Source organism: Hippopotamus amphibius, chromosome 10 (assembly GCF_030028045.1).
Source record: "Hippopotamus amphibius kiboko isolate mHipAmp2 chromosome 10, mHipAmp2.hap2, whole genome shotgun sequence".
Classification (NCBI taxonomy): domain Eukaryota; kingdom Metazoa; phylum Chordata; class Mammalia; order Artiodactyla; family Hippopotamidae; genus Hippopotamus; species Hippopotamus amphibius.
Window position 1 is genome coordinate 113,884,058 of NC_080195.1, and position 24,932 is coordinate 113,908,989.

Consider the following 24,932-nt stretch of genomic DNA (forward strand, 5'->3'; position numbering starts at 1 on the left):
GAGCAGACGCCTTGTCCAGCCTCACATGTTCACATCGCCCCTGAGGGTTGTGTGCAGAGACATCAGCATGCGTGTCCTCTCTTGCCAGGGCTACTACACAACCTCCAGCTGGACTCTGATCTCTCCCAATGCCCCATCCAGCCCTACCCACTGGCATGACAGAATAATGCCCACCCCACCCCCCACCCCCTAAAGATGCCCACACCCTAATCCTTGGAACCTGTGAATACGTTACCTTACATGGCAAAAGGAACGCTGCAGGTGTGATTAGGGTAAGGACCTTGGGGTGTGGAGACAGCCTTGCATTATCCCAGTGAGCCCCATGGAGGCAAAAGAGCCCTTAAAAATGCAAGAGGAAGACAGAAGAGCATGCCAGGGAGATGTGACTTGAAGATGGAGGAGGATGCCAGGAGCCCCGGGATGAGGTTGCCTCTAGAGGCTGGGACCTGCCCTCAGCTGACAGCCAGCAAGGAATTGGACCTTAGTCCTACAACCATAAGGAGCTGAATTCTGCTGACAATGGGTGAGCAAGGAAACAGATTCTCCCCGAGAGCTTCCAGAAAGGAAGGCAGCCCACCAGCAGCAGGATTTTAGCCTGTGTGGGACATCAGACCCCCCCAATGGTGATGTGATAAATGTGCGCTGTTTTCGGCTAAGATTGTGGCAGCCATAGCAAACTGCTACATCCTTCCTTCTTCAGCTGGAGGCTCATTCTAAAGCCAAAATCTCGACCCTTCCCATCTCCATGCCTCCCCCCACCACCCAGGGAAGGGAAGGAAAGAACGGCTTTAGACTTGTTTTCTCAATACTCAGTGCTCTCACTACTGCTAGCAACCAGGTAAGAGAAATGATGCTCCCCTTGCTCCATAATTCTTGGTGACTCCAGCAAACGTGCACTTTAATTTCATTGCCACCGTCCCCGAGTCGCTCCCACCAGGTCAGGGAGAGGGGTAGCTGCTGGTCTCTATGCACCTTTTATCTGAAGGACAGCAGAGGAGGGATGCCTCCTGCCATGAGAATTAATAATTCACCAGCCTCTAGCAGCTGCCTCTGCTCTGACAGGTAATCCCCAGACTGCTTTCAAACTGTGTTAAGAGATCTAAGATACGGTTGTTTTACCTGTGTCTGAGCTGCGGAGAATGGCACTTAACCAGCGCCTCAGAAACCACATTTCCTCAGCGAATGCTGTGGTCCCTGCTGAACTCAGCCCCATCCTGAAACGTGTGTCGTGTGGGGTACCTGGGTCCCAGACTTTAAAATTATCTTCTAATCACATTGTCCAAAAAACTGGGGGGAGCAGGAGGGCTTTCACATTCCATGAGTCCGTGAGGTCAACGTAACCTCTCGGAAAGGGGGTGTTCCCGGGGTGTGGGTGTGGATAGGGGCTGGGTTTCCGAAGGAAAGCCATTTAGGTAGCCAGAAATTTTTGTTTGCTCTGGTTGTTTAAAACCACGTCCTTTAAGAAACGAGAACGGAATATAATCTTCCCTTGTGGTAAAGAATCCCGAATGACTTGGGCTCATTCCCCCAGATCAGCAGCCAAGCACAGGGAGAGGGAAGAGGGAACAGGCTGAATCGGCAGCGACCCCTAAAGCAGACCCAGCAATTCACAAATTTTATACACACCGGCTAAACAAGAGCTTCAGTGAACTGCTCCGTGTGTGACATGCAGTTATCTGATGGCTTAGGCATCCAGAAGTTTCACTAATAATCTGTTATAATTATTATATACGTCTCTATGTACAATTGTTCTAGGTATAATTATTAATTTATGTAAAATGTTTAAGTATACCGATTATAAAAGTTATATATGTCTACTATAATTATTATAATAATGTCTATTATCCAAAAAATAATGGTAATACTCACTTCTTAACTTATGAAAATAATAAGGGGACTTTTAAAGTTGACTTTTTCAAACAGTAAAAGGAGGAATGCCAAGTCCAGCCCCGAAGCTGTTTTCCAAGCTGCAGGAGGCTTCCGAGGTCTGGTACTTGATTCTGAAACAGAACCACTCTCCTCATCCCAGATGCCACTTACCTCAATCAGTCGACAACACCCTTGATATGTTTCAGCGCCTTGAAAAATACTGTATCTCCCATATTTGGTAGATGGGAAACTCTGGATTTATTATATATACATATACACACATGTGTGTGTATGTATGTGTGTGTGCGTATATACCTATGTGTGTATACACGTGTGTGTATATATGCACACACCTATTTCACACACACTTTATTCCTACAGAGACAATATAATATGGAAGGTGACAGTTTGAAACTTACGCAATGAACGGTAACGCGTGACAAACAGGAGCGTTCACGTCTGTGACCGCACCCTGCTCACCCTGCAGGCTGATAAGAGCTGTTTTCCTAGGACTTGCTCAATCTCCCCAATTTTACCTGCAGATGAAGTGGGGAGAGCCGCACACTGTACAGCGGGTGCCCCGTGTCCTCGGATGAGGGTGGCCCCACGCTGACCAGGAACTGGATGGTCTCGCCCACCACGTGACAAAACACCACCTGGAGGAGGGACCAGAAAAGAAGAGAACTTTACACACGAGAGAGGAGAGCTGGCATCTTACCCATCTTCATTTCACTCAACAAAATAATCCGGACTCTATAAATCAGCAAGGATGAGAATTCATAGTTTCAAAGGAGGATGAAAATCCAGATTCGCATCTTTTCTATTATACGGTAGTTTGAAAACTGGAAACAATGTTTCAGATCTTTTCTTCCTGATGGGATTCTCTGGAGCTAAACTCTGTCTTGCCCAAATCTAGTTAGGCTCTTTCCACATATCAAGGTTTTTTTTCCTTAAAATATTGCTTTGTTCTATTTCTCCACCTAGCTAATTTTAAATTGCCCAGACATTTCCACTTTCATATGGAGTGGAAGCCATTAACCATGGTCTCTCACTAAAAACGGGCCTTAAAAAGAAACTTACTTATAGATGTTACAAGTAAAAAATAAAAAAACATACCCAGAACACAAGAAATTGTTTCTATTTAAATAATTTTTAACCTGCTGTGGTTTTCAAAGATGCAGGCATAATTCAAATGACCTATGAAATATGAAACAGTCACAAAATGATACAGCCTTAACAAAAATAGAATTATAAAATGAGCTCATTTAAAGACCTATGAGACAAAGTAATTACATCAGGAGTAAACCAGACCATATTCCTGACATAAATCACGAAGCACTTTAGCGGGACAATTGTGAAAGCTGTTACCGCACAGAGAAGCATTGCGTTTCTGCCACAGAATCCCCCTACAGGAGCAGACCTTCCAGGACGAGGCATTAGCCACCCTCCTGGCAGGATGCCGAGGAAGCCCGGTGTGGGATGACCACGAGGCCAGGTGTCAGGTGAGCACGGGCAGGGAGGAAAGCAGTGGGGGAGGATGGGGGGGTCCGGGAGGCGGCCAGTGTGTCAGGCCGAAGCCGGGTCATCAGAGGCTACGAGTAAGGCAGGATGGACCCCACATTCCCGAGGGAACTGCTGGCCCCACACTGGATGGTGTCACTTGGGAAGGAAGGAAAAATTCTTTAATTCTCTGGTGGATTTAGAACCTAAAATACCAAGTAGAGAGATTATCAAAATCATTACTTTGTTGGAGTAACTGCTATTTCACAAAGTTCAGGCTAAAAACATGTCCCCCTGCTGATCTCTGGCTAACCCCCTCCCCCACCCCCCAAGCCCCAGCATCTCTCCACTCGGAGTCTACCTGCCCCTCCAACAAAAACCTGACCTGTACTACGACAGGCCCCCCCCAGCAAGGAGCCCATATCCAGTGTCCACTATAAATGCTCTCGATGGTGCAGGGTCAGAAAAAGAAAACCTTGCCTTTTCCAAATACTGGCAGAAAAATTGCACAACTCTTATGTTCACCCATCCTTGTAAAGTCCCTCTCAGAGGACTGATTAATGTGGATTAGTTACATATCTTCGCCATGTTATTGCATCTCCAGAGTTCATCAAAGGTTGGAACAAAAAAATGTTTGTATAAGAAATGCCATTGATTCATTTTAAAAATAAACGCTCTATAAACAATCCTTTTAGAAGGAATTTCTTTTGTTTTTGTTTTTGTTGTTGGCCACACCACGTGGCACATGGGATCTTAGTTCTCCGACCAGGGACCAGGGATTGAACCTGGGCCCCCTGCATTGGGAGTGTGGCGTCTTACCCACTGGACCACCAGGGACGTCCCAGAAGGAACGTATTGTGCCAGATGAATTATACACGCAAGTGACAGGACACGGAGAAAATTCTCTGTTCTTTGTCTCAATAGCCGAGGCCATTTTACTATTTAAAATTAAAAACCAGACAGTCATAGAACTACCATATGATCCAGTAATCCCACTCCTGGGCATATACCCAAAGAAAACCATAATCCCAAAAGAAACTTGTACCATAATGGTTATTGCAGCACTATTTACAATAGCCAGGACATGGAAGCAACCGAAATGCCCATCAACAAACGAATGGATAAAGAAGATGTGGCATATATATATACAATGGAATATTACTCAGCTATAAAAAGGGATAAGATGGAGCTATGTCATGAGGTGGATAGACCTAGAGTCTGTCATACAGAGTGAAGTAAGTCAGAAAGAGAAAGACAAATATTGTATGCTAACTCACATATACGGAATCTAAAAATGGTACTGATGAACTCAGTGACAAGAACAAGGACGCAGGTGCAGAGAATGGACTGGAGAACTCGAGGTTTGGGAGGGGGCGGGGGGGGTGAAGGGGAAGCTGAGATGAAGCAAGAGAGTAGCACAGACATATATATACTACCAATTGTAAAGTAGATAGCCAGTGGGAAGTTGTTGTATAACAAAGGGAGTCCAACTCGAGGATGGAAGATGCCTTAGAGGACTGGGGCGGGGAGGGTGGGGGGGGGACTCGAGGGAGGGTGGGGGGGGAGTCAAGGGAGGGAGGGAATACGGGGATATGTGTATAAAAACAGATGATTGAACTTGGTGCACCCCCCAAAAAATAATAATAAAATTAAAAAAAAAAAAAAAAACAGACGGTGACTGGTTGACTTCTGTTACTTCTTTGGACCCTTCTATACGAAGCTAATTAGAATGGTACCCAGAACACAGAAAGCTTCATTAGCGTCCTGACTCAAGAAAGAGTTTGGTTTCCATTTGTACCCAGGTACATGGATAGCCCAAGCACCTGGTTAAAAGCAAATAAATAATCCAAGAAAGATTTTAAAAGACTTTAAAACTTCTAGAATGCAAGCCTCCAAAGGTCACAATTACCACTCCTAAAGGACTGAATGTCCTTTTCATAGAGACCCCCCTGGAGGGTCTTCCCTGTTCCTATGGCTTCCCGACCTTCTAAATAATACCTGACATACAGACCAACCGTCTCTTGGCCTCTCTTCAGTATTTAGCTGGAAAAACTAATGAAAAGAACAATCTGATCAGTTTTGCTATGGCCAAACGAAACACCAGCGCCATTCCTGTGAGTCCAGTTAGAGGGATGACATCAGGGCCAAATCGTTCTCCAGGGCCAGCCCCTGCCCCTGCCACCCTGAGAGTAATCATGTCCCATTTGCCAAATGGATGAGAACAAAGTGGAAGGGAGGTTTTAAAAATAAGTAATCTTCTTTTAGTGCATTAAGGTGTTATCCACAAAGGGGATTAAATTCTCTCAACCCAGGCAAATAGTGGCAAGGCCGTCCCCATCCCCCTGGGGTCCCCTCTGGGAACAGCAGAAGGCAGGATTACCTGATGCAAGGTTAAGCAGACCCTTCCAGGTAGTGCCAGAGTGCCTAGGGTTGACTTCTACCTAAATATGGACGAACAGGTACGGACCCAGATCTTGACCCTAGAGTCTCCCTACCCCAACCAAACACAGCCGAGTTCATGAGGCTCCCCTCTGCAGTTACAAGTCAGCTCTCTAGAGCATCCCAATTATACGGGGCTGTTTAAATATGGCTGTTAAATCTTTAATGCGTGGGCCTCCCCCTGAAGCCGTCTGACAGTGATACTGGATTTTTAAAGTCAAACTGAAACAACATCTAGTTTCTGCGGGGGGACCAAGGAATTCTCCAAGAACAGATGTGGCACGGGCCCTGGAGCACGACTCCACACAGCCAAGATCTGGGCACAGAGAAGTGAGCTCCCTTGAAAGTAGCCAGCCGCAAATCCACCTGCTGTATTCTCGAGATTTTTTTTCCCTAAAGCAAGCAAAGAAATCCTCGATTACACAAACCATTTCAAAAATCATGCAACAGGGGACTCCCCTGGTGGCACAGTGGTTAAGAATCCACCTGCCAATGCAGGGAACACAGGTTCCATCCCTGGTCCAGGAAGATCCCACATGCCTCAGAGCAGCTAAGCCCATGAATCACAACTACTGAGCCCACGTGCCACAACTACTGAAGTGCCTAGAGCCCATGCTCTGCAACAGGAGAAGCCACCGCACTGAGAAGCCCACACACCACAACAAAGAGTAGCCTCTGTTCCCCTCAACTAGAGAAAGCCCGTGCACAACAACAAAGACCCAACACAGCCAATAAAATAGTTAATTAATTAATTTTAAAAAAAGCACACAACAGAAGGCTGAACCATGTATTCAGATAAACCCCCTTTCTCTCTGCACAGGACAGCCTTTCGTGGGGGATGGGTTCCACACGGGGAGGGTCCCAAAGGTGCAGGTCTTGAGCCCAAGGAGTACCTGGGCTGACAGGTGAAGGGTGAGGGTCCCTGGTCCACCCCCAGGGTCAAGAGGGGAGGCAGCTGAGGGAGGCATCCTCAGGATGTGAAAGTGGGCATATTTCGTTATAACTGCAGACAGGCCCTGAGTCAAGGTTTTTCGTCCTCTCCAGCCTCCAGACCTTAAACTTAAACGACATACCTATGCAAATAGGTCTTATCTTCAAACCAGATTCCTTTGTTTAGACAGAGGCCCAGAGAATTCCAGCCTAGGTAGTCCAGGTTTTGCTATTGCTTGTCAACCAGAAAGTCCTTGGATATCTTCCAATCTCAGGCGCTTTTCCACTTTCCTTTTCAATTAAGCCTCTTGTACGACTGCCTCAGCCCTCCTTCTCTGAGAACACTCTAGAGAACTGGAAATAATTTAATTACTTTTGTCTCCCAAAGAACTAGGAACACAGCTGAGGAAAAGGACCTAAAAGGTTTACGTCACTGAGTATTTTTCACTTTATTCACACTATGTGACGTTGTGGGGAAAGAACTTCGAAATAAAGTGGAAGTAAAGACCCTACACTGATCATTCAGAGCTCCCAGGTAGAGTTCTTACCCAACTCTGCAACCTCGTCTTGGCCCTATAAATATTCTTTAAGACAGAATGAGCCTGATATAAAATATTCTACTCTGGAACAGAGACTCAATTTAAAAAGCAAACTCCGTCAGAGCTGAATATTCTCAGAACATCTAGAAAGTTAACCCTACGTGGCCGCTGGCTCACAATACATGGCTGCAGGTGTGTTTTTATAAGGACTCTTCCAGTGGACCAAGGTGACAAAGGCTGGAAACAAGACGGCAGCCACCCAAGGAAAGCCGGGTAGATACTGTATTTTATCCCCTCGAGGAGGGTGCCCTGGACCACGCGGGCTCCGACACCCCACCCGCAACAACACTCTCCATCCCTTCTCTTGTCGGGATACTTTAACATGAACAACAGGCTTTTCAGTACGAGTACACTACCAGGAGGTATTGTTACTACATCATGTGGTTTAATGGGGGCAATTTCTTGGCTTAAAAATCTGAGAATGTGCTGTTCTCTTCCACAGACTCTATGCATTAAAAGACATATACAAGACACTTCCTTTAAAATGAAAGGCAGGAGGGAACTGGGTCTCTTCCAGGCTGGCTGTTAGTATGCCTGGTCTTGGCCAGGTCACTAGGTCACACCGCCACTTAATGCTTCTGCTGTGAGTTCCAACTCACAAACAAATCCCCAGCTTGCCCGGAGGCATTTTTGCCCCATCCTCACCAGGTGAAGTACCTGAGGGCTGACTCAGCCCAAGATTCCACTTGCCTCCATCCAAACAGGTGGCTCTCCCAGAGGCCCTGCTCCCATTCACATCTCAAAGGGCGCGCCTCCCATGAGGAATCTCACCTGCCCTTGGAAAGACCCCGCTTCAAAACCATTTCACAACCTCTCAGTATTTTTGCATAATTACCAGGCTAATGGGGTACCTGGAATTGCAAGTCATGCAATGCCAAAAAAAAAAAAAGTCAACCAAATTTCTTCTCTGCAACTATAACCTTGAGTGGCTCTACCTTGCAAAGTAAGAGGACCACCAAGGTCTGGAGAGAGCACAGAAGACATATAACAGCCTTAAACAGGAAAAAACCCACGTGCTCACAATGCACAATTCATACCCAGGGAGGGCTGTGGGGTTCCCCGACATACAACGTGGAAGAAGATTCTGGGGGAAATTCCATGCAATTGCCCGAGGTCTGTTTGTTGCTATGGTTTTACAGAAGCAAAGTTTGGTTAGTGACTTTCACTTCCCTTTTTCCCGTTTTCCACTGTCTCTTTCCTGATGGAGGTGGAGGGGTGGGAGCTTAAGTGAAATGATGATAATAAAAATGTAAAAAATAAGAGTCACAGCACGGTCTCTGGTGCATAGCGGTTGGAGCTCGTTTCTGGAGGCCACTCGGGTTCAGTTCCAGCCTCTGCTATTCAGCAGTTCTTAGTTCCCTTGCCCAAGTGCCCCAGCCTGTCTTGGCCTCAGTTTCCTCCTCTGTACAATGGGCACGATGCTTCCCTGGGCAGAGAAGGGCTGTAGACACTAATGAGAACAGACACGGCCCTTATAGCCCGAAAGCATCAGCGCTACCATGTGGCAGGGGCGCTGCAGGTGCTGCATAGGCCCACGGCTCAGAGAGACAAGCATGTGCCCAAGACGAGCTCGGATCCGGCCCTAGTCTCCCTGACTTCCTGGCCTTTCTCCAGGCTGGGTGGAGGGTTGTGCATTTAAAACTTTAACCTACAGCTAATCATTGTACCATTAGAAGCCTCTGTTTATTTGCAAATGACACTGAAAACAAAGATAATCCACGCTTTCCATAGGACAAGGGCTACACACCAAGAAGACCAGCGTCACTGCAGTCCCTTACCAAGTGACCCCTGCTTTCCCCCAACAAGCCTTCCACATGTGCATCCTGTTCACAGGGACACTTGCCACGCCTGTGCAGGAAACGCTTGGCCTTTGCAGTACGTGCCTGTCACAGCACAACTCCCCTAAGCCTGATTCACGTTCGGGAAGCTCCCACACTGCCCTTGTAGACGTCACGCCTCCACAGAGCTTCTGAACCCCCAGATGTGCCACGGAGGGGCTACTGCTGCGCCCCGAGGAGGAGCAGCTGCTTCCGGGCCACTTGGATACAGGAATTAAGTCTGCATCTTCTGGGTCAAACATTTCGGAGCAAACCTCTCCCAGGACAGGAGGAAAGAGCACATAGCTGCAACTCGCTCTTGTGTAAGAGCATAATTGCAGCCTGGAAGAGAGAAATGCACTTGGGGCATGCTGAGACTGGAAGGGAGGACACAGGGAGCCCTGAAGGGAAGTTGAAGGGCGATGCCTTCTTCCATGCAGCACGCCCCACCGAGAACGCCTCTTAGTATGAAGCCCTTGCTGGTCCTGCCAGTCAGTCAAGCTGAGCACACGTGTATCTGCAGACCATGAGCCCTGGAGACAGGGGTGCTTCCAGTTGCCACCCAAACAGACGCCCTTCCAGCTGCCACCAGCACAGGCGCCCTGTACCGGAAGGACTCCCGTAAACAAATGCCCCAGCACCTGCAAGGCTCGCCTCTCGGGATAAATATTTGGTCTTTGTCCTCAGTTGCTGGCACACAGCTCCTACCACCCTTGGAACCTCTGGAGTGATACGAATGCCTTTTGCATGCTAAGGAGATCACTGGTGGTTGGGGGTCCCTAGATAACATCAGGACGGGGGTAGGGGGCCAGAAAGACCCACACCTGGACCTCAGGGGAGGAGACAGGGACCACAAATGGAACACTCACCCACGCCTCTGGTTTACTCAGCCCTGCCTCTGTAATGGAACCTCTATATAACCCCTAAACAATGGTGTTCAGAGAGCTTCGGGTCCTGGGAGGGTGGTACCCGAGGAGGGTGTAGAAGCTCCCCGCCCCTTCTCCCTTCCCTGCCCCAGGCATCTCTGCCACTTGGCTGTTTCTGAGCTGTGTCCTTTGTCAGACACTGATAATAGCAAGTAAACTGTGAGCTGTTCCAGCACGAGGAGGGGGTTGCGGGAACCCTCAACTTTACAGCCGGTTGGTGGGTACAGGGGGCCCAGACTTGGGGCTGGCGTCTGAAATGGGGCAGTCTCGTGGGGCCGAGCCCTTAACCTACAGGCTCTGTGTTGGGTGGGTACTTAGTGCCAGAATCAAAGTGTGCTGTAGTTGGCGTCCAGACAATTGGAGGACTGCGTGTTGGGTGGAAGAAAAAACACACATTTGTTGTCAGAAGAGTCATGAGTAAACGGCTCTCCACACGGGGGGCTTCAGGGGCTGCAGGAGAAAGTCTGAGCACAGAGCAGCTGCAAGGCAGGGGTGGCCCAGTTCTGTTCTGCAAGGGTCCTGCCAGGAGACTCAAGACCAAACCCAAGGGCGTCCCTGGTGCCGCAGTGGTTAAGAATCCGCCTGCCAATGCAGGAGACACAGGTTCAAGCCCTGGTCCAGGAGGATCCCACATGCCGCAGAGCAACGAAGCCCGTGCGCCACAACGACTAAGCCTGCGCTCTAGAGCACGCGAGCCACAACTATTGAGCCCATGTGCTCAACTACTGAAGCCCTCACACCTAAAGCCCGTGCTCTGCAACAAAAGAAGCCACCACAATGAGGAGCCTGCACACTGCAAAGAAGAGTAGCCCCTGCTCGCCACAACTAGAGAAAGCCTGCACATGATGAAGACCCAAGACAGCCAATAAATAAAATATATACATAAATTTATTTAAAAATAAAAGACCAAACCCAAGTCGGGAAGATGCTCAGAAAGGGAGAACAGAGCCCCATACTCATCTGCTTGATGGAAGACAGGACTACATATCAGACCCCCCGGTCCAGGCGGACTCATCCCTTTCATCACCTCGAATGCCATCCACACGTCCCTTGTCGGGGCTGAGGTAGAAGGATGAGAAACACTGACCCTGACACTCGGGAGGGAGCTTAGAAAGGGGAGGGGGATGCCCTTGAACCTCTAGCCTGTATTCCCCGGACACTTTCGGAGTCCTCAGGTCCTGCTACAGTCCTCCCCTTCTCAAGAATGAGAGCGGAGAGAACATGTGACAGGGCTGGCACAGGATTCGGTCTAACTCTGGAACCCCGGGGGGGCGGGGGGGTGGTTTAGATCCTGAACAGAGGAAGGAAGTCACCCGCATTAGCGTCCTGCCTGACAGGCAGTCCTAGAGCACGCGCTCCTGGGACAACGTCGGTCCTTCGTTTAAGGAGTGGATGTTAGGGCACCTCCCGTGGGGACATGTTACAAGAGACACTGAGTAGCCCGGCTGGCTTCCTTTGCTGATGGGAACCCTGAAATGGGCTGTGATCGGCCAAGATGCTCGTCCAAAAGAGGAGGAGGCCACAGACAGGTTCCAAGCGCCCGGAGGTGTCCTGCTCCCCACTTCCCAGGAGACAGGTGGATCCCCACTGGGCGCCCCACGGGCGGGTGTGCACAGGACCCGGGCTGGTCCCGGGGACCATGACACTCAACCCACATTCCTGCACCGCTCAGGGGGCCGGGCGCCTGCCCGAGAGGAGGGCCCTGGCCCCAGCACAACAGGGCACTGGCAGGCTGTCACATCTTTCCTGGCCAAGAAAACACAGGAGTCAAGAACTACGAAGCAACTTGCAAATCAAAACAAGCTTGCGTATACTTTCCCAGTTTTACTGGGTAAAAAGCTTCCTGGAAGACAGTGTGGACAGCCGTCCGTGGTCCCGTCCAGGGGAGCAGAGGAAGTGGGGCTGAGGGCAGGGAGGAAGAGCGCAGACTTAAAAAAAAGCCCATGCACTTGTATACATTGTCATTAACCTACGGACGGGCATATGCACCATTTCTGTAATGGGATTAAAACAAACACAGTTTAAACATCCACTTGCCAAAGGTGGTTCTTCTGGCGCCACATATCAAGACCTTTAAAAATGGTCTATTGCCTTTCCTGACCTCTGCTCCCTCCCAGCACCTCCAGGGCAGCCCCTGAGATCTATCCTCTTAACGCTGACCGTGTCAGAAACCAGCAAACAAACTGCCCACCACAAAGGGACTTGGGGCCTATTTGCAATTACAGGGCACCCACTGCACGGAGGCACTTCCCGAGCTGGGGCCTCGGGTAGGTCAGGCCTCAGCAATGTGCGCCCAGCCCCCCGCCTTTGGAAGCCAGGCGCTGGGCCACCTGCTTGCACAGCCCTTCCAGCTCTCATGGGCTGTGCCAGTGTCAGGGTCCTGTCTTGTTGCTGCCAGTTTCCTCCCAAAATCTTCCAGAGACTTCCCCACGCTTGTCGCAGGGGTTATGGAGCTGTGTGACCCTGGTATCCGCCAGGGGATGGGGAAAGAGAGCTCTCCTGCACTGCCCGGGCAGAGGAAGCTGGGCTGGCACCTGGGAGACCAATTCTGGAATCCGTGGTGGAGCTGAAGCGTGTGTACCTACCACCTGGCAATCCGACACCTGCCCTGGAGATGCCCCCATGCTTGTGCCTGAGGACTCGGGAGACTTTCTCAAGTACAGCAGAGCTGCCGCAGACCAAGAGGAAACTCCCTAATTATCCATCTGTGGGAGGTGGAAAATGCAGCCGTGGTCCACCCAGAATCCTGCACTGTAGTTCCAGCTAATGAACTAGAGAGACGCAAAGCAACCTGGAGGAAACTGCCACACTGCCATGTTCTATAAAGAAAAAGCTTCGGGATTTCCCTGGTGGCGCAGTGGTTAAGAATCCACCTGCCAATGCAGGGGACACGGGTTCAATCCCTCGTCCAGGAAGATCCCACATGCTGCGGAGCAACTAAGCCCGTGCGCCACAACTACTGAGCCTGTGCTCTAGAGCCTGCGAGCCACAACTATTGAGCCCAAGTGCCACAACTGCTGAAGCCTCCATGCCTAGAGCCGGTGCTCTGCAACAAGAAAAGCCACCACAATGAAAGGCCCATGCACTGAAACAAAAAGTAGCCCCCGCTTGCCGCAACTAGAGAAAGCCCGTGTACAGCAATGAAGACCCAATGCAGCCAATAAATAAATAAATAAATAAATTTATTTTAAAAAAGAGAGAAAGAGAGAGAAAGCTGCTTGTGAAATCGTTCACACACAACGATAAATGTTTGAAATGCACAAATGATGCTCTAGCTGAGCCGGGGAGGAGAAACACAAGAGGAGGGGTTCCAGGGGGGCTAGACGTGAGCTCCTTCTGGGCCTGGGGGCCACCAAGGTGTCCCCTCCTAGCTGTCTGCTAAATGGTATGCGTTTAACTTGATAATAACATATAGAGAGATACAAGGGTAAGCCTTGTACCTAAGAGTGTCTCAGCACTTCTACCGATACTTTTTATTAAAAAACCAAACAAAACAAAAGAAAACCTTTACAATTATTTATGGTATTTGACCAGTCTGATAAGTAATTTCAGCCTGTGAACTTTTAGCAACTATAAAATAAACTCTACATAAGATCTAAATGGCTCACATCTATATCTCATGTGACAGAATTATTCACATATCATTATTTATATAAATATATATATAAATTTAGATGTAATTCACCCATTTAAACTATACAATTAAATGGTTTTAAATATATTTCACACAGCTGTACAAACATCACCAGAATCACTTTTACAACATTTCATCAGGATGCAGAAAACAATCTTATGGTTACCAGGGGGGAAGGGGTAAACTGGGAGACTGGGATTGACATATGCACACTGCTGTATATAAATTAGATAACTAATAAGCACCTACTGCATAGCACAGGGAATGCTACTCAATACTCTGTAATGACCTATATGGGAAAAGAATCTAAAAAAGAGTGGATATTTGTACACGCATAACTGATTCACTTGGCCGTACAGCAGAAACTAACACAGCATTGTAAAGCAACCATACTCCAACAAAAATTTAAAAAAAAAAAAAAAAAAAAAGTAGAACATTTCATCACCCCCCAAAACTCTGTCCTCATTAGCAGTCACCATTCACATCCCCTCAAGCATTACCCAGCCCAGCCCCTGGACACCACTAATCTACTTTCTGTCTCTACTGATTTATCTATTCTGAATCTTTCATGGAAATGGAATCTTATAATATGTGTCCTTTCATGTCTGGCTTCTTTCACTTGGTGGCGTGTCTTCAAGACTTATCCACGTGGGAGCATGTGTCAAAAGTGCGTGCCTTCATGAGGCCAAATCAATACCCCACTGTGTGGGTATGCCATGTCTTATTTATCCACTCATCAGTTGATGGACCAGATCTTATTTATTTTTTTGATGTAAGGTGTCTGGCATTTTCAATAATTCTAAGAATAAATCCCCCCACCCCCAGGTTTAAATTTGCTTCCTCAGGGAGGAGAGGCCTGCGGCAAGTGATGGCGCCCAGCTCACCTTCTCCTGTGCCGACCGGGCCACGCTGGAGACTTGCTGCACGGCCAGCTCCAGGGGCTGCTGTAGCGGGTCCTCCTGGAAGCAGAGGAGCAGCGGGCCCTGGAACGGAGAAGAACAGTGAGGAGATGGGTGCGTTGAGGGGCAGCGGGCCCGGGGAGGGTGGGGTGGAGGTACTGTCTAAAGGAAGTGACGTGCTTGCTGCAAAGCTCTGCAGATCTCAGAAAATGTGATCTGACTTCTTTTAGTACAATCTGTGCTTCTAAACAGCAGCAATGGGTAAATATCAGTAAGAAAGGCAGGGACAAAACCAAAGATGTCACAATAAAGGCAGCAAAGGGTATTTTGAGAGCTGCTGGTCACAGCGTAAGGGGAGAAGCCCAGGATCCCAGGGTGGACGGCAGGTCTGGAGGTCAAGCACGGCATCTGGCCAAGCACAGCAGGTTCAAGGGCTGTGCTGCCCTTCGTCTGGGAAAGCTCTCTCTCCGGTTTCAGAGAATCGCCTCTCCCGGTTCCACACGGGTGTTGCACTCTACTTAGGGTGCCCCCTTCTCCTCTCCCACTGCCCAAGTGGCAGGTGAGTGGGAACCTAGTAGGGGGGAAGGGGGGAGGGCTGCTTCTCCCTGGAATGTGGGATTCCCTGGCTGGAACCGAGCCAGCTGGTGGCTGTGCCCAAGGATAGGGTTCTTCTGGGGCTGCCGGGCTCCTGCTCTCCAGGGTCTCCCAGTTCAACTCTGCCTTCAGCTCTCAGCACCCTCTCATACGCTTCCAGAAAAGTCCTCTGTGGGTATCACCCTATGTCCATTTTGGTTCTTGCAATTAAAATCTCCAAGTGCAAGAGGTGCCAGTAAATGAATATGACCACGAGGCAGCAAGATTGCTGCTCTATAAAAGAACAAATCAGCACTTGGATTGCCAACCAAGTCTCGGCCTTTTAAAAATAAGTTCCCTTGAGAGGCTGAACACTATGCCAACAACACAACCCTGGAATGAAACTCTTCTTAAACTCTTTTCCCGACATGCTCCGGAAAGCACATCACAGTCAAGGGAGTTCTGATCGAGTGATTAAAGACGAGATTCAGGCCCACAACTTCCCTCCATATCTCATCTATTTTTGAGACTCTCAGCTGGGACGTGCTGGTTCCAACTATAAGGCAAGATCAAGGATGGGGAATAAAAATGGTGCAAAGTGGCACCAAAGCTCTCCTGGCAAGTGGAGCGCAGATGGGTAAGAATGAAGTCATCACAGGGCTGTTTCTTAAGAATCCCCAGTGATCTAGCATCAACCCACCAGGCACAGAGCTTTGTCACTGACATGCTTCTAACCTCACCCTGTCTCAGCAACATCGATCTCACCTCTTAAAAATCATCAGGGGAGAATTAAATCTACTTCTCGAGAGTGATGAAGTCATGGTTTGGGGGCTGCTCTGCTGACATTCTCCAAGGTTAGAGCTTGTTTTGGTGTGACCTGCTGGCCAGCGGCCTGGGGATGACATTGTTCCGTGTGCCGGGTCGTGCAGCTGGAAGCAGCACTCAGCACAGAGCCCAGAGCCAGGCAGGGAACCCACCCCTCGTGGGAGTCCTTACAGCTGCTGGGGCTGCGTGCGAAACAACGTACCTTTTGCACCAGCCAGAAGACACTACGTTGCCTTAAGCAGCCCGGATGCCACCTCCTGCCCCTACCCATCAGGAGGTGCCGTCTATGCCCTCTTACCCAGGGCACCTTCTGAATGAAAACCCTGGAAATATTCTGATGTCAAGAAGCAGTCTTACAAAGGAAATACATCATGAAGCTAACACAAGGACCCAGAGTTTCCCCTGCCATTTCTGCTTGATCCTTGAGTTTCAGGAAGCCCGGCGTGCGTGAAGCACAACTGCAAACTCCTGCAGCTCCGCACCCTGTCCCTGGGCAGGCAGCCCCATTCCGGACTCAACCCCACTCAGACTAGAGCAAGACGTTAGGTCCACAGGGAAAAGCAACAGGCAGGAATTGCCAGGAAAACACTGAGAAAGAAAAACAAGAGAGTAGCTCTCCCAGACATCAAGACGCACTACAGAACCTTTGTAATTCAGAGTGTGAACACACAGATGACCAGTGGGGCTGGAACAGGATGTCCGGAATTGACCCCAACACATGCGGAAACAGAACTGACAAAGGTGGCATCCCAAATCACTGGCGAAAGATGGGTTTTTGAAAAAGCTGGATGTGGGAGGAACTCCAGCTAGAATACAAAAGTAACTTCACTGCAAAGAACACAGCCACCCGAAGAGGCAGGAAACAGATCTAAGCTGAGAAACTGGGGAAAACAGTATCCCGGCTGCATGTAAGTGCCAGAATCTAATTAGTACATGTGTGTCTCATGGGGCTACGGGCCAGCAATTCAGAGAGCACATTATGTGTATACTAGAACTGACCAAATGAATATCTTATAGATAGTAAGTCCCAGATGCCTCACTCCTGGAGGAGGAAGTTAGAGATAAGGAAAGGGGAAGAAGAAAATGAACTCTGTGCCGCTGACCTGGACTCCGGGGTAGCAGTGCAGTCACGGTCTTGAAGATACAGCCAGAGAGGCATGTGTACATGTATATGTTAGCACCCACACATATATTTCCAAGGTCTGTCCACTAAGAGGGCCTAGAAACAATGAGACCCCAGGAGTAATGAGCACACCTGATGCCCAGATCTTGATTTCTAAGCACTTCTTCAGTAAAAGGAATCAGGCTGCTTAGAGAAGTGGTTGAATCTAGGAGCAGAGAAGAGGAAAATACAAGACGAGTCTGGAGCAAGCATTCTGTGGGACCATCAAGTAAGGAAACGCTAAAACAAGAAAAAACCTACATACACACACACACACACACACACACACACACACACGTATACACATCTCGATGCAAGAACACAAAAGAGCTTCTAGTGGCCAAAACAAGAACAGTTTAAGCAACAGAATAAATTGCCATGTTACTGGATTATAATCCACAGAATAAAATAAATAGCCGAGTCCATGCTGATGTAAATAATCAACTAAATACACAGATGGAGGAGAAGTGGCAGCTCTTTTTTGCAGCAGGATTCCAAAGAATAAATATAGATGGAGAGAGGGAAACAGAAAAGCAACATTAAGCAAACTCCACAGAAGTTAATTGTTGCAGACTAGGCACACAGATGGATGCTGGAATCAGTGAGTGAACGTGTGAGGAGTAACAGGATTTGTGTAGTCTCAAAGTATCTCCCCGAGATGTTTGGTAACTACGGGGAGAAAGGATAAGAGGAGACGTAAGATAGAAGAGAGAAACGGGTGGAAATCACCTTAACCAAGGGGTCAAGGCCACCGTCCCCAGCAGTAAGCCACACTGACATCACGCACCCTGGGATGCAGGACACCAAAAGGAGCACATCACTTCTGTGGTTTGTGTAACTGCAGTCCAATTGTGTGAAAACACCAAATTGAGGGATATTTGGCAAAATAACAATCAATACTCCTCAGAGTTGTCGAGGTCATGAAAAAAACAAGGGAAGACTGGGAAACCATTACAGACCGCAGGAGACAAATGCAAAGCAACAACACAATATCATGTAGGACCTGAAGGGGACCCTGGGACAATAAAAGGACACTGGTGGAAAATCAGTGAAATTCATGTAGGGTTTCCAGTTGAGTTAAAAACTTCTGTTAATTTCTTGTACTGTTACAATGTTAATATCATTATACTATGAAATAACAGTAACATTGTGCCAATGTTAGTTTCTTATACTGTTACAATGTTAATATCATTGTACTATAAATTATAGTAACATTGTACCGATGTTAATTTCTTGGTCCAGATCATTGTGCTATGGTTATGTAAGGCTGGGTGAGGAAAGTATGGAAACTCTGAATTATTTTTGCAATTTTTCTCTAAATCTAAAAGCAGTAAAAAACTAAAACTTTTTTTTTTAAGGGAGGTGTTACAAGAAAGCAGCCCATCTTTATTGACTCTATTGACTAAAGGCCTCACACAGATCTCATCTGGAGTGGATGCTGTTTTCCAGACTGAACACAAAGTTATCCTCTTCCACAGATGAAGCACAGAGAGGTCAGGGCTTGCCCAAGGTCACACAGCCCCAGAGCTGCCTTCCAGCCGAAGCGGTGGTCACATCACACAGCTCTTCCAAGCAGCTCCAGAGGTCCCTTCCCTCCTCAGCATCCATGAGGGGCCGACGCGAGTGGAAGTTAGCTTTGGCTGCATTTTAGTTGACGTTAACACTACACCCACTCTTCCTTCCCCTGAGTTCCCGTCTTGCGGAGAGAATGGGTGAAGGCACAGAACAACCTGAACTGGCATCTATTCCTCGTCTCTACGGACAATTTGCAAAGTCATCAGCGAGCCTCCTGTAATGCTGATTCTTTAGAAGTGGAAAACAAGGCACATTAAACAGCTTGTTTGGCCCAGGCTTGGCCAGCGCCCAAGCAGGGGAGGCCCGAGTCCAGATGGGGTGAGGCTCATCGCCGTCGTTTCTCTCCCTCCAGCGACAAGTTTCTAACAGGGCCTGTGATTCACGCCTGAGCCGGCCGTGCCCTGGATACCGGGTGGGCTGTGCCTGGATGGACAGGGCTCTGGCCTCCCTCACAATCCCGGGAGCTGAAGAGGGCACCCGTGACCACACGGTGCTGCTGGGGTGGGGGTGGGGCAGCATCCTCCAAAAACTGGGAAGGTCAGGGACCTTTGCGCTGAGACTTGAAATACTGGAAGAAGTTAAATAAGGAGAAAGGTTCACTAAGTGTTGGAGACACAAGAAATGCCCTGTGGGAAGGTCCCCCACAGGAAAGAACCCCAAATGCTTGAGCAATGGAAAGGAGACAGGTTCGGGGGTCAGGGGGAGGGGGGGCCCTGACCCGAGGTCACCTTCCCATTCTTACCAGCTGATTCGTATCCTGTGGCCACCGTCAGTGGTCAAGGAGCTTGAATTTTTGTGACCAGCGCTCGAACGAAGCTCATTATAGAATAAGAAAACTCCCAAGTCACTTTGTCACGTTGTTTACTTTTCAAATTGCCGCAGCTCATATACAAGTCAGAGCTATTAATAACATATTCTAAGTTCACACGGCATTTTTTTTTTCCATGAGGACCACAAATTGTCCTACCATCTTGGTCATCTGCATTTAGAACATTCCTCTGAAAAAAATCCTGGGGCAAAGCACTAAAGAAACAAAGAGCCCTGGTGACCCTCCCCAGCCGGGGCCTGGGCCTGGGCCTGCTCGAGTGGCCCATTCCTGGGCAAGTCCCAAACACGGCCCTCGCTCTGGGATCGCTGCTCCTCACATGGTCCCGACAGCATCAGCCTTGATGGAGGCGCTGTCCAGCCCACGGGCGGGGGTCACAGGGCCATGAGCACACTGGCTTCCATTGCTGGTGACCTGCTGTGCAAAGAGCAACCCCGGAGCCACCAGGTGGGTGTCGAGGACGTTGTCAAGGCTGGGGTGACCGTCACACCATACCACTTTGTAAATGTTCACGGCAATGCAGAGGACCCAGAGGGAAAACCTCAGCTGCTGCCTTTGGATAACACAGCATTCGTCCCCCGTCTGGTGACTGAGTCAGTTCTGGGATCTTTCTGTTCTCTGCGATCTGATCAGCTGGAATTAGGTGTTCGCAACGCCAGAGTGGAGAGCTGTGGTTGGGTGCGGGGTACCCTGACTGACTGACTGGTGGTTGGCTTACGGACACTGTGTGTGTCCGGCAGCCTCTCACTAGTGAGGAGTTAGCTTGGGGAACTTGTAAAAATACAGTAAGCTCTCTGTATCCCCACCAACCTCCTAAGTCTGAAGTGGAGGAGAGGGCAGGCAGGCATACTTTTTCAAAGCTTTCTAGGCAATTCACCAGTGTTCCCCAAACACTGGCACCTGCCCGACCAGTGGGTAGGGCAGCCACGGTTTTCTCGCCTGTCTCTCCAATTCACCATCCTAATTATTTGGAGTGAGGGTCGAAATCTTGGGGGCCCCTCTGACATTGGGGACCTGCACTGCCACAGTCACTGGTCATCCAGGACCAAAGGAGACTCCACAAGCTACTGACCCATCCTCAGCTCCCAGGAGACAGGCACCCTATTGTTAAGGAAGATGCATTAAACAATTGTACCCTTTCATCCTTTCTTGTTGGACCTCAACTAAAGGAAACATTTGAGTCTCAAAGTCAAAATCGCTGCCCACAGGGGACCACGACTGCAGATGTGGATAGACCATGAAGACAGGCGGCCCAGGGTCTCAGTCAACCCTGGCAAATCTCTCCAGCTCATGGGCCTTGGTCTCCCCTTTTGGAGAAGGAAGAGGTGCCACAAGAAGGGTTTAGCATTCCTTGCGGTCCTAAAATACAAGCCAGGGTAAAACAGAATGGGAGGAGTTACTCCACTCGGGAGAGAATCCCACCTTGCACAGAAGATGCTGGAGAGAACTGAGTTACTGGCAGTCCCCCAGTGACAGGCAGAGAAGTGGTCTCCTCCCGGGCCAGGGCAGAAGATAACAGGACAGGGTGGCGGTGGAAGGGGGCCGCTAAGCTGTGGCTCGCCGGGCCGAGTGTGGGTTTGGAGCGTCAACCCTAATCGGGGATTAGTGGTAATCGAGCTGGAGGGAGGGCAGAGGGAGACTCCGCAGGCTGGCTGCCAGGTCAGGACCCCCACTATCGTGATACCAGGGCCTGCTCACCCACGCTGTCATCAGTACCACAATAGGGATGGCCCTGGACAGGGGAGGGGTGTGACAAGGCACTGGTTGGAGCTACTCAGGTCCTATCAGCCTGTAGAACCTTCCACCTGAATTCAAAGCAAGCAACGTTTCCAGGCACCAGGGAGAGCAGAGCAACACCCCCCTCCCACCCCTGCCACACACACACACACACACTCACACACACAACCACCTGACACCACAATCAGACCCCATCTACTGTCAGAGAAGACTCGGGGCTGCCTTGATTAAACCCAGTACATTATTGCCCCTTCTGGGCAGGAGTTCTGGAAAAACTGGTGTCTAAGACTGCAGTGCATGGCGAATAGCAGAGAACAGAGAAGATGCAAGGAAGCCACAACCCTCTCCCCACCCCCTGAGCTGAGGGCCCACCCCCCTCCCACACAGAGATTCAAGTGAGTGGGGCGAGAGGTTTCCCTCCGAAACCATCAGGTATGTGCTTCAGATCTCAGCATAACCCGCCTGGCTGCAGACAAATTCCAGGGCAGGGATTTCCTCCCTTCTCTCTCAGCGCTCCAGGCAGGAGGGCAATCTGGAAGCATTGTATCAAAGGCAATCATAGATGCTATGCCAATCGGGAAATGTCAGGCAACGAGGCAGAATGGTTTCAGCGGGACTGTCCCAAACTTACAGGAGGGAGGGTCGTGCCTCTGCCTGACTCTCTCAGGAGTCCCAGCGGCACGACCAGGACCCCACAGATCATTCACCCAACACCAACACACACGTTACAGCTGAGAAGCAGAACCGGTGGCCCACGTCACAGCCCCTGTCTCATCCAGCTGGGACAAGACTTTCACCCGCTCACAACTCCAGCCTGCAGTGTACTCAGCCCCGGAAGCCAGGCGCGGGACACCAGGTCAACCAGGGGTCAATGACAGCAGCTTCGTGGGGAAACAAATCTGTGTTTGCTCACATAGGTGAGGTCACATGGCTTTAGGGCTCCCACAAGAGATGGGGTGGCTCCTCTGCAGAGCTGGCGGCTGGGCGCTGACCCCAGACACCAAGGCAGACAGCAGTCAAATGACCTTGAAGGCTTTTTTCATCCAAAAGGTATGGTTACTTTTTTTTTTTTCAGGGTTCAAAACATGGTCTTTTGTTGGATTTACACGCATTCACACGCAAAGCTTTTTTGCTTTTTAAATCCATGGCTACATGAGCCCAGGCCACGGCACAAAGACCAGACAGAGGGCTCACCGTGGAATATTTTGGAGGTTGATGGCCCAGACACACAGCATTCGCTGTTTCCAAAGTAAAAGGCCACAGGCTTCTCCACTGAGTTCCCAAGCAGGTGGAGGAAGGTGGTACACCTGGGTGCCAGGAGGACCGGCGAAGGCTGGGACGTACCGCCCCAAACCCAGCAGGCCCCCATTCCTCCTAGGGAACGCCTAGAAATAGCAGATGCGAGGAGCTCGTCATTAAACCAAGATGTCTTAAAAGTAAAAATAAGTCACCCAGTCATTAACCAGATAAGGGACGTAACCACAGAGCAGGAGGCAGCAGTGTTCAGTCATCAGCCCCTGAGTGTTGAGGTAACTGGGTTCACATCCCAGCTCTGCCACCCACAGGCTGTGTGACCTTGGGCACGTTACCTAACCTCAGTTTCCCCACCTGTAAAATGCTGACAACGGCTTTGTCCCAGGAGCCCTCGATTCAGAGATGACAGAGGTACCTGAAGCCCCCAGTACAAGTCTGGCGTGTGGCTGGCCCTCAACGGTCACTAATTTTAAATGCCAAGGAATGCAAACCTCTCGGAAATACGTTCTGGGTGAAATGCAGCTCTGTCCATGGAAGCATCTTGGGTTCGCAGTTATTCGGACATCAGATGCAAAAGCAGTTCAGTGTCCACGTGAATAGGGGAATCTACTTGGGGTGCCAGGAGGGCGGGTACCAGCCTGAAGGGGAAGGAGCCTCCCCTGACAAGTCTCTCCAACATCCCGTCTGTCCCTCGGTGGAGCCTAGGGCTCGGCACCCCTCACGCTTGGTTCATAAAATCTAATCACGTTGTCTTGACTCCCCATCAAGGGCCCCCCAGTCTTCAGCGTCTTGCTCCTAACTTTCAAGGATGCTGCGCCCCTCGAATCACTCAAGGGCTGTGGCGCGGCTCCCGGGAGGAAGAGCTCCGTCCTGAACCCCCACCCCGCGGTCAAGGCACCCGACCCCGCAGCAGGACCGACCAGCCCCCACAGAAACTCACGCCTTTCCGTTTGGCCTCATCGTTCAGGGCGGTCACCCAGGCGGCCTGCCACCGGCTCCTGCAGCTGTTCAGCGTCAAGATCCAGGCGAGCAGCGCATCCGCCTCGGGGCGCGGGCCCTCGCCAGGCTCCGCCGGCCGCCTCGGGGAGCGCGCCCGCGCCCGGGCCAGCGCCCACTGCGCCAGGTACAGGCCCACCGTGCCCAGGGCCACGACGAAGAGCGCCACCAAGACCAGCCACTGGAGCTCACCGAGCCACGAGCCCAGGCGGGACATGGTGACGCCGCATGCCCGGCGCGCCTCGCCCCAACTTCCCAGGCAGCCCCCGGCCGGGCGCACAGCCCGCGGGCGGCGAGCTCAGGACATCGGCTCGCGGCCGGCCGGGGTGGCGGGGTGCGGGGAGCGGGAGGAAAGGCCCGGCCGGCGCGCGACGGCCACGGCCCGGGACGGCGCCTCCAACCGCGCACACCTGGCAAATGGGGACGCGGTGGCCCGCGCTCCCGACTCCGGCGTCTGGGCAGCTCCCCGGGCCGCGGCCGCCGCGCTTCCTCCTGCGCGCGCCGCCCCAGGCGTCCCGCCCGCGGCCCCGCAGCGGCCGGAGGAGGCGCGGGCGGCGGGGCGGGGGAGGGGGCGCGGCCTGCGGGGCGGGGCCGGGGCGGGGCTGGGGCGGGGCCGGGGCCTCCCCTGCGCCCGGTCGTCCCCGCCGCCCGCCCCGCCCCGCCCGCCCCCTTAAAGGCCCGGCGCCCGGCTCTCCCGTCGGCCCCGCCCCCGCCGCGGCCTGGGCCCGGGCCGGCCCCGCGCGCTCTCCGCCCGCCCCACTCCGGCCCCTTCCCGCGGGCGGCGGCGGCGCGGGGCCGGGTGTGCGCTGGCGCCGCATCCTCCTGAGCGGACGCGTCCCCGGCGTGGAGACGCGAAAGCGCGGGACTTTCCAATTAGTCAGCCCGAGCCCAGGGCTACGGTGGGGCGGGCCGGCTGGGCTTCCGTGAGCGTGTGTGCACGCCTGTGGGTGCATGGGTGTGCGCGCGCGCGTGTGCGTGTGGAAGGGTGATTTCTAGCATCGCCACCTGCCCACCAGCAAAAGACAGGGTCTGGTTTTAACACACTTGAAAAGTCCCTAGAAATCCACCACTCGCACGCTGAAGTCTGCAGCCTCGCTTTAGGAGCTGCCGTGATCCCCCCACGCGCACCCCCGGAGGGTCTCAGAAAATGCCCATTAGGAAGTTTGTGTGGGTGCATGTGTGTGGCCCGCGCCTGGTGCCCCTCACCTTGCAGAGCCAGCCCTTGTCCTTAGGAAATGCCTCCAAACACTAGCCTGAGATTCTCCATGGCCTAATGAAAAGCCCGAATCATAAAATAGTGATTTGCTTGTACTTCTGCAGCTGTATGGAGGGAATTTGACCTTGAATTGGGTCGGCTAGACCTGAGCACTT

The 24,932-nt window shown here is 51.0% G+C and overlaps 1 protein-coding gene across 7 annotated transcripts in view; it reads right to left on the bottom strand.

Annotated features, from left to right (window-relative positions):
* C2CD2 (C2 calcium dependent domain containing 2) overlaps positions 1-24,107 on the bottom strand; it is a 56,352-nt gene extending 32,245 nt beyond the window's left edge. For 6 of the 7 annotated variants that reach the window (XM_057696756.1, XM_057696755.1, XM_057696754.1 and 3 more), the window contains exons 1-3: positions 23,506-24,107; positions 14,599-14,697; positions 2,406-2,525 (exon numbers count right to left, since the gene is read on the bottom strand). In XM_057696756.1, the coding sequence (XP_057552739.1) occupies positions 2,406-2,525; positions 14,599-14,697; positions 23,506-23,778 (492 nt within the window). In that variant the 5' untranslated portion in view covers positions 23,779-24,107. Of the gene's footprint in view, positions 1-2,405; positions 2,526-14,598; positions 14,698-15,688; positions 15,743-23,505 lie in introns of all 7 variants that reach the window. The other variant, XM_057696760.1, reaches the window with a different exon arrangement.
* Positions 24,108-24,932: the final 825 nt, after the last annotated feature.